The 9523-nt window shown below is 34.3% G+C and overlaps 1 protein-coding gene across 1 annotated transcript in view; it reads left to right on the top strand.

Moving 5' to 3' along the window:
• The window catches only part of FAF1 (Fas (TNFRSF6) associated factor 1), a 305387-nt gene that overhangs the window by 233140 nt on the left and 62724 nt on the right, over positions 1-9523 (top strand). Inside the window, exons 14-15 of the mRNA XM_004678989.2 lie at positions 862-998; positions 5533-5621. Of these exons, the coding sequence (XP_004679046.1) occupies positions 862-998; positions 5533-5621 (226 nt within the window). The remainder of the gene's footprint in view (positions 1-861; positions 999-5532; positions 5622-9523) is intronic.

Raw genomic sequence — 9523 nt, 5'->3', positions numbered from 1 at the left:
AAGATATATTTATTTATTCATACAGAACTGGGAATAGGCAGAGATGCGGAGGGTGAGAGGATTCACAAGGTATAGAGTGGGGAGCAGAACAAGCAGATCGACAAAGTACACTACTGAGGGGAGCAGCAGGTGGGCCAGGAGAGGTCACCATGTGTGTCACCTCTGGGACAGGCAGGGATCAAACTCATGTGGAAGTGGCTGAAGCTTCTTAGTGCTGTGCTTTAACCCGCTGCGCCACCAGGGAGGGCCTATTTGTCTTTTTTTTTTTTTAAGATTTATTTATTTATGCATACAGAACTGGGGTACAAGCCAGAGGTGCAGGTGGTGAGAGGATTCACCAGAGACAGAGTGGGGAGCAGAACAGGCAGGTACTGAAATACACTTCTGAGGGGAGAAGCAGGTAGGTGGGTCAGGAGAGGGCTGCCAATGCCACGTGGGTCACCCCCTTGGCTGGGGAATCAAACTCATGCCACAGTGGCTGCGATATCTTCATGGTGTTGTGCTTTAACCCATTGCACCACCAGGGAGGGCCCCTCTTTGTCCTTTTTAAGAAATTTTTCCTCTTGAAATTCATTTGTTGTTCTCATAGTTTAGGGTAGTACAGCTTGTAAATTTAAGGCTAAGAATCCCATGCTTTTAGTCCCAGACAGCATTCAGAGTGTGCTTCCTGCTTTTCTCTATAAAATTTCTGTGTCATTTATGATGTAGTTGAAAGCTCAATATGGCAAGATTTCACATATTAATATCAGACATACTATTTCATTTTAACATAACTAATATAACAATAAATTTTTTGTTGGAGTACTAGTAAATGTGTTAAACTCTGAAATGAAACTTACTTTGTATTTTGTCTCATTTTAGATTTCTGACAATGTGCAATAGACACTTTGGCAGTGTTGTTGCACAAACCATTCGGACTCAAAAAACAGATCAGTTTCCACTTTTTTTGATTATTATGGGAAAGAGATCATCTAATGAAGTGTTAAATGTGATACAAGGTAAAGTACATGTCATATGGGGAGTGGAGTGTTTGCTTGTGTATGTGATAATTTTATCATTTTTCCATCAAAGCTGACAGTTTTTCTCTATATCATGAATATCTTTGCATTTTAAAATGTAAATCATCCTATCTTGAAGAAGAACATCTTCAAAAACTTAGGTGCTGTGAACAATGAAATGGGCTACATGAAAGTCAAACAGAAAGCATCTTAATAAAACTGCACAGCCTTTGGAATAAAGACCAGTCAAAGGATTAATAGAATTGCTAAATTCTCTAAAGTAGCAATTAGATCATAATCAGTTTTCAGACATGACATATGTGTGTGTATGTGGCTATATATAGATTTTTTTCTTGCCTTGATGTTGACTGATTGAAAGAAATATTTTTAGTTTTCTAGAAAATCCAGTGACTAGACATTGTGAATTGAATTGTTCACAGTGGCAGTTTACCCCTATTTGTGTGAATCCACATCTAGGATGTAGGCCCTGAGGTGTGAAGCTACAAGCTGCCTGTGAATTTAATCATAGTGTATATTCTTTACCCCAAAAAATAAGTGAATAATTTTTTTTACTGTTAAGCATTAACAGCCAAGCATTAGTATAAAATATAACCTTGTTCATTGTAAAGCATGAATTGAAAACCATGTATCTTCTCTATGACACAGAGGTTTCAAGTTCCCTTGCTGAACTTGTGTCTAAGGTAATATCTGCCCCTCTTTAGTCAAAAGTTCTATAGCAGATAATGTGATAACGAAGGAGAGGCTGTTATAAATTCTAGTGTCTTTAAAACTCAACTACAACAAAATCTCTAGAATTTTGTTTTCTCTATAACTATAACACTGAGTTTCATTAATAATGTTAAAGAAGCCCTTCTGGGGAAACTACTTACATAGGGCAAGTGTATAATAAAGATATTTGATCCTTGTTTTCTCGTCAGAAGCAACATTATAGTAGCTAGTGGGTCTCTAAGAGTGGTCCATGTATCTTGTGATTCCCTAGACTCTTTCAGGAGGTCTGCGAAGTCAAAATTATTTTCATATTTGTGATAAGACGTTTTTTGCTTTGCCTTTCTTGTTGCACTAACATTTTGCAGCACTGGCACCAAGTCAATGTTACATAAGCAAGACCATGACACATAATAGGGCTGTTAGTCATACACCTCACCACCATGTACATGCTGTTTAAAAATTAATACTTTTATTAAATTTTAACAAGTTATGTCTGTGTGACACAGTGAGAAGTATGAATAAAGCATTTCTACATTTTGAAGTACACTGGTAATTTCAAAGAAAAGCACTTGTGTTGAGCTTAGTCAGTCTTCTTTTTTTTTTTTAACATATGTACTTGAAAATGACTGACAGGCAAACTAATCTTAGGTAGCCTGGATATTTGGCAAACTTTTTTTTTCCTGAATGAACAAAGTAAGTCTGTCACTTCAAGAAAGAGAATTGACAATGATAAAATTGGAATATTTAAGCACAACGTTATATACTCCACCATAAAGTTGTAGCTTACTCTGCTACTAACATCAAAAGTGATGTTAACAGATGTTTTATCATTTGTTTCAATATTCAAAAAAATGCATAACTCACTGAACCAATGGTTTTCAAGTCACTAATGTATCATGTGACAGGAATTGTCAATTATATCCAAGAGCTACATCCCAAAACCCCTAGTAAATGCCTGCAAACACTGAGAGTACCCAGACCCATACACGCTGTACTTTTTTCAATACATACATACATACATACCTATAATAAAGTTTAATTTATAAATTATAGGCACAGTAAAAAATTACCTAATAGTAAAGTAGAACAATTACAACCATATACTATATGTGAATAAAAGTTATGTGACTGGCCTCTCTCTCTTTTAAAATGCCCTATTGTATCTAATATTTTCAGACCACCATTTATTGTGGGTAACTGAAACCACAGAAAGCAAAATCATGTGTGGGAAAAAGATTCATTCAAAGGGCAAGATTGGACAATTGATTTTAATATAATAAAGTATAAAAAATTCATTGATATGGCTTCAAATTCCTCATGTACCAAATATTACAGACTTCTACTTGTCAGTTTGGGTATATTAAAAAAGAATATCTACAATTACCTATGAAAATACTCCTTCCTTTTCCAACTACCTATCTCTGTGAAACCAATTTTGGGTTATAAATTTCAGCCAAGCCAGCATACTATCATTGATTTAATGTAGAAGTAGACATGAAAATCCGGTTGTGTTCTATTAACCCAGACTTTAGAGAGGATTTGCAAAAAACAATGTTAAAACAATGCCATTCTTCTCACAAATTTTTCCTTCAGAATAGAATTGTTTTTTGTAAATGACATTTATATTGATATATAATGGATTTACTACTGTTACTTTTAAATGGATTGACAAATGTTTTAATTTATTGAATTTTAATTCCTAACACAACATGTAATATTGTTAACTATAACCTACATTAAAAACAAAAATCCTTTGGGGTTCTCAGTAGTTTTAAGAGTTTAAAGAGGTTCAAAACCCAAAAAGTTTAAAAAGCACTTCATTTGGCTATCAAGTTAAGTTTGCCCTCAACTGCATTACTGATAAATTTTTTCTATACTACATTATCAAAGGTTTTGGCTTAAAATACCTACAAATCCAATGTGGCAGTGAGCCTTATAGTTAGATTTGAAGCACAGGTAATAATCTGGGACTTAAACCTGAAATGTAATTACCAATATGACTATATTATTTTCCCAGTGGTGATTCTAGGATCCTCCATAAAATATTTATGCACTATACTCAGTCAGTACAGCTTGCAAATAAGAAATGACAATCAGAGATTTGCCCAGCAACAAAACCTATTTTAAAGATACTCCCAAACATTTTGCTACTTGTTATATCTGTTAATATAACCAGTGTTTGTATATGGCAAGCACTTTACATAATCTCAAATCCTTTTAAGAACTAGACAGAGGTAGTGTTATTTTCATTTTTCAGTTAAGGAAATTGACAAGTCACTCAGCCAGTTATCCATTTACTAAGTGAATATTTGTTAAACATTTCTCATGTGCTAGGCAACTTATAGTTACAAGATCACATAGCTTGCAAATAGCAAAACTAAGTTAGAACTAAGACTCGGTCCTCTCTGGTGGCACAGTGGGTTAAGTGGCACTATGGGGCTGGCCGCAGCCACTACAGCAGAAATTCAATCCCCAGCCAGGGGTGTGACCCACATGGTGTGCCAGACCTCTGCTGACCTGCCCGCTGCTCCCTTCAGCAATGTGCTTCATCAGTCTGCCTGTTCTGCTCCCCACTCTGTCTCTGTTTAATCCTATCACCACCCCTGTACCTCTGGCCTGTACCCCAGTTCTGTATGCATAAATAAATATTTTTTTAAAAAAAGAACTAAAACTACACAGTCGGTTCTGCTTTCTCACTGCCTTGACACCACACCAAGACAACATACAATATCTAACTTATTTATTGTGAAAGTAGCATTCACTACCGATGTTGCTTAACTCCATGTTGCTGGTACTTGAAAGGAAAGTTGGGGAAAAGATCGTGTTAGTCAAGTCCTGCTCTTATGTAACATCGGCAAGGATGTTTGCTGTTTGTTCTCCTCTTGATTGCCACTGAGAAGATCCCTTCTCAGACCCTGGGAAAGACTCACTGTTTTGGTTGCTGGTTTGAAAGAAAAAGAGTTGCTGTCTTTGTGAATTTATGTGTTGTGTATCTACCCAAAGCAAATAGTAGAACTGACTGCATTCAGGAATGATATATATGGTGCTAGGTTTGTTATGGACTTGGACAGGGAGTTGAATAACTTAAGGGAAATCAAACCTTTTAAATACCCTCTTCATAAATTTTATGGTATAGTAATTTGAAAGAGGCTGAATGGGAAAATATTCAGTTGGGCAACAAAAAAATTCAAGTTTTTTTTTCAGAAATTGAATTGTTATTTATTTTCCTAAAAATTTTTTGGTTATAACTCTAAGTAGTATATTGAAGTAGCAAAGAAGACATTTTTGAGTCAGGTTTATATGGATTAAAACCCATTTACTCATTTTGACCTTGTTTGGGCAGATTGCTTGACCTCTCTAAGCCTCATTGTCATCTCTAAAATCAAACTCATAATAACACCTTTGTGAATTATTTATACTGCTTAAATGAGATGATATATGGGAAAATGCTAAACCTAATTGCTGACATAAAAACAAATGGAAGTTGTTACTAGTGGTATTTGTTTTCATGAAAGAACTTTTGATCCTCCTGACTTGGACAGTCTTCTATATAATGTTAAAAATCCTTATTAGGATACTGTTACCACAGATATTAATATTCTGAAATTGCAACTGCTAGTATATTGCTTTACTCTTTCTAGTTGAATAACTTTTCATAAATATATGAAAGTATTTTAACCAGATATTACATATTAGTTTGTAATTGATTTCGACTGTAATTATCCCTTACTGATTAATTCTACAATGACTACATTTTAAAATAATTCAATAATGTGACATTTGGTGATCTCCATGTGTTTTCTAGGTAATACAACAGTGGATGAATTAATGATGAGACTCATGGCTGCAATGGAGATCTTCACAGCCCAACAACAAGAAGATATAAAAGATGAGGTAAAGGTTAAGTATACATTTAATGTGATTTTGTTAAGATAATTTGTCACATAGTAATGCTTGCTTATGTCATAATTGATAAATAAGGATGGTAACGATGAATTTCTGTGTTAATCATAGCAATTTGTTTAACTTTATGGACATTTGTACTTTGCTAAATTAGAGGTTAAGTTGTAGAAGATGAATTCTGAAGCATGTTTACAGAAGAAACTAGTCTGGGAAGTCCTGGCTACTATATGTGGACTTTTTCCCACTCACTTTTAACTTTCCCTTAACATTTTTAAAATACTGAGATTAGTAATAACTACATTATACACTTTAACATGAAACTCTGTGAGATTTAGTAAAATAAGTCCAGATTTCTTTATAGTCTCTCAGACATTAAATGATACAGATGGTATGAACCTGGAACCTCAAATAAAATGCAATAATACCATCTGTATTGATAATAATAATAGTCTGCACTTACTGAATATTTTTAATTTACTAGGCACTATGCTAACTAAGTACTTTATATGTATCATCTTATGCAATCCCCAAAATAATCCTGTGGAGTTGTATATGAATCATAGTTTGGGCAGGATGAGGTGACACTTTCAAAAGGGGGTTATTTGAGAAGAGTTTAATAAAGGAACTATTAATAAAAAGTAGAAAGGTTTATGGAAGTCTAACAATAGATACCATACTTGAGGGCAAAAGGGAGCCATTACCACCCTTAGTTTGGAAGGCTTAGGAGAGGGTGATATAGAGAGAAGATTGCTTTTATAGAGGGATATAACCAGCCCTTGGTGGTCTGGTAAGGAAAAATATTTTTCTTCCAGGCTGTGATCTCCTGCTAGTACCTCCTATTGGCCTAACCTAGTTCTAAGCTGACAGACAAGAGAAATTCCTGGGCAAAAATTAGATGAAACATGATGTTACCTCCACTTTTCAGATGAGAAAACCAAGGATCAAAAGCTTATTAAGTTGGGCCCTCCCTTGGTGGTACCAGGGGTTGGAGTACAGCACTATGAGGCTCTCCACAGCCACTGAAGCACGGGTTTGATCCCTGGCCAGGGAGCTGACTCATGTGATGCAGCAGACCTCTCCTGTCTCATCTGCTGCTCCTCTCAGCAGTGTATTTCAGTAATATCTGCCTGTTCTGCTCCCCACTCTGTCTCTGGTGAATCCTCTTACTCTTGTACCTCTGACCTGTACCCCAGAGCTTGTCTGCACAAATAAACAAGTCTTTTTTTAAAAAGCTTAATAAGTTAATTTACCTAAAGTCACACAGCTAGTAAGAGCTATAGTAATCTCAAATAATCATTAGTATTTTATCAGTGAAGAAATTTAGATTTAGAAAATAACCTCAGATAAAGTGGGAAACATTAGCATTTGTAATTTGAGATGTATTCATAGACATTTATAAAATTATCCTTTTTCGTTTTCTTTTTTTTTTTTTAAGATTTATTTATTTATGCTTACAGAACTGGGGTACAGACCAGAGGTGTGATGGGTGAGAGGATTCATGAGAAACAGAGTGGGGACTAGAACAGGCAGATCTACTGAAACACACTGCTGAGAGGAGCAGTGGGGTGGTCAGGAGAGGTCTGCCATGCTGTATAGGTCAGCTCCCTGGCTGGGGACTGAACTTGCGCTGCAGTGACTTCTGAGAACTTCATAGTTCAGTGCATTAACCCATTGCACCACTAGGGAGAGCCCTGTTTTTAATTTTTAAAAATGATTTCCATAGAACAAATAAGGGAAAGTTTGGTGTCTAAGCCATAATGAAAAGTTTCCAGACATAGTGAGTGCTTTCAACAGAATACCCTTTAGCTTTTGCAAATGAGAAACATGTAGACAATTTTAATAAAACTTTATACTTTTGTATTTTACTTTATTTACTTATATATCTTTCCATTAGACCCTTAAGAGTAAGGATCAAATTGTATTCACTTTTGTGACTCTATCCCCTAACTTTATATCTAGAATAAGCCATTTACTCAATAAATCTTTGCTACATGATTGAAAAAGTGAATGCATAGAAGAATTTATATGAAACAGTGTTTCCTGAAAAAATAAAAGCTGATGGCAGTGGTATAAAACCTGATGCATCCATATTAGCAGATATTACAGTTTAGAGTGTTATAACTAGTTTAGGGTTTTAATGCTTATTGGGTTTCTTTTGTTGCTGTAAAAATGTTAAGTTTATAATTTTTCTTAATAGTGTTGCATTTACTCTGAAGGGATGGTAATCAGGTATGTGGTAGGAAGATGTTTATCTGTTACTCTAAAAATTGACAGTGACATTTTGAAATAATGAAGTACTGTGCTTAGTTAGGAATTTGTAATAATAGGTGTGTTGCCATTCAAGATTATATTTATCCAGGAATAGAGGCATTGATTGACAATAATTCACTAAATACATTCTTCAGCATTTAAATCTTGAGTCTCATTAGTACCAGATTTACAGATTATGCTGCATAATAATATGAATGCACAATATTTGCATGCATATTCCCAGTTCATTCTTTCATCTTAATTTGTGTTCTTTATAATTCATTGGCAAAGAAAATGACTTTAATTCCTTTAATACATAGCACAAAATTTAATATGAGGGTTACAGGAAAAATCCAAGGCTCCATATAATTGAAATTTTTATTGAAATTTAACCACAAGAGATATTTCTTTCTAAGGATTCCTCTCTGTCTTTAGAATGTCTTCATGAAAGTTATCATTCAGGTCATAAGAATGTTCCTGGGTAATGTTTTTCTTATTTTAAAAGCTTCTTTTGGAGTATGGGTAGATCACGATAATTTGGCATATGTGGAGTTTGGCAGGAAAACACTCTTATAATTGTGACTTTGACTTTATATTTTAAAAATTCAAATAAGATTTTATCTTAAGCTTGCAATTAAAATCAAATTTATGAACAGATTTTGAGGATGACTGCCTGGGCCTAAATTTATTAAACTTAACTTAGATTCAGTTTTATCCATGACTTCAGTGATCCCATCACATTAATGCAACCAGAAATACCTATGCTTTATAAGACTTTTATTAAATAAAACCAAGCCTAAGCCTTATTCAGTCTGAAGAAGTCTTCAATGGCCCAGAATGGACTAATCTTTCTAGCACTAATAGTTCTGGTTCTAACCAGGAAGTATATATTACATGAGCCATTGTTTTAACACAATTGCCTCTGACTTTATTCATAGCCATTTACATTAATGTTATTAGTTTGATTTTATAAATATTTGTTGAACATTTATCAAATACAGAACACAGGGCTAGTTCTTATGAAAAGAAAGGTTCTTTGCTCTAACTGGAGACTTTTGGCAAAGAAAGGATGAGGAGGAAAGTAAATAACGCTACATTATAATATAGCCATGTTTTTAAATTTATTTTTGCTTACAGTCTGTTTCCAAACAAAAGATACTTTTTATAGCATACAATGGGATTCAATTTTTAATATATACTGTTTTAAGCCATGAGTAGTCTCTGTCAAATTATGACATTTATTTCCTGATCAACTTCCTATCTAATTTATTTGTTCATTCATTCAACATTAATTTATTTCAAATTCTCTATCATAGGAATAAAGATTGCTCCTGTTCAACCTAACCTCTCAGATTAATTTACTTCTGAGCAATAGCTCAATAGTTGTTATAATCCAGTTATTGGAGGTCAGGGCAGATTTCAAGGGTAATTATATCATCCTCATTTCTTTGATAATGATGATTACCTTAGTCCTAAGTGGGCAAAATATGCTAAAGGGATGTTCCTGGCTTATCTTAAAGATTCCTGATGGGGAACTTAAAAAACTACTGCCACTACCACTCTGTTCATTGTATCTCTGAGTTCAGTTTTGTTTGGTTTTTATTTCATGCTTGTTTGTTTTTTAAGATTTCATATATTAGTGA

This window comes from Condylura cristata, unplaced genomic scaffold (genome assembly GCF_000260355.1).
Source record: "Condylura cristata isolate star-nosed mole 26May11 unplaced genomic scaffold, ConCri1.0 scaffold00008, whole genome shotgun sequence".
Lineage (NCBI taxonomy): Eukaryota > Metazoa > Chordata > Mammalia > Eulipotyphla > Talpidae > Condylura > Condylura cristata.
The sequence above is the reverse complement of the archived record's forward strand: the minus strand, read 5'-3'. Positions and strand labels throughout refer to the sequence as shown.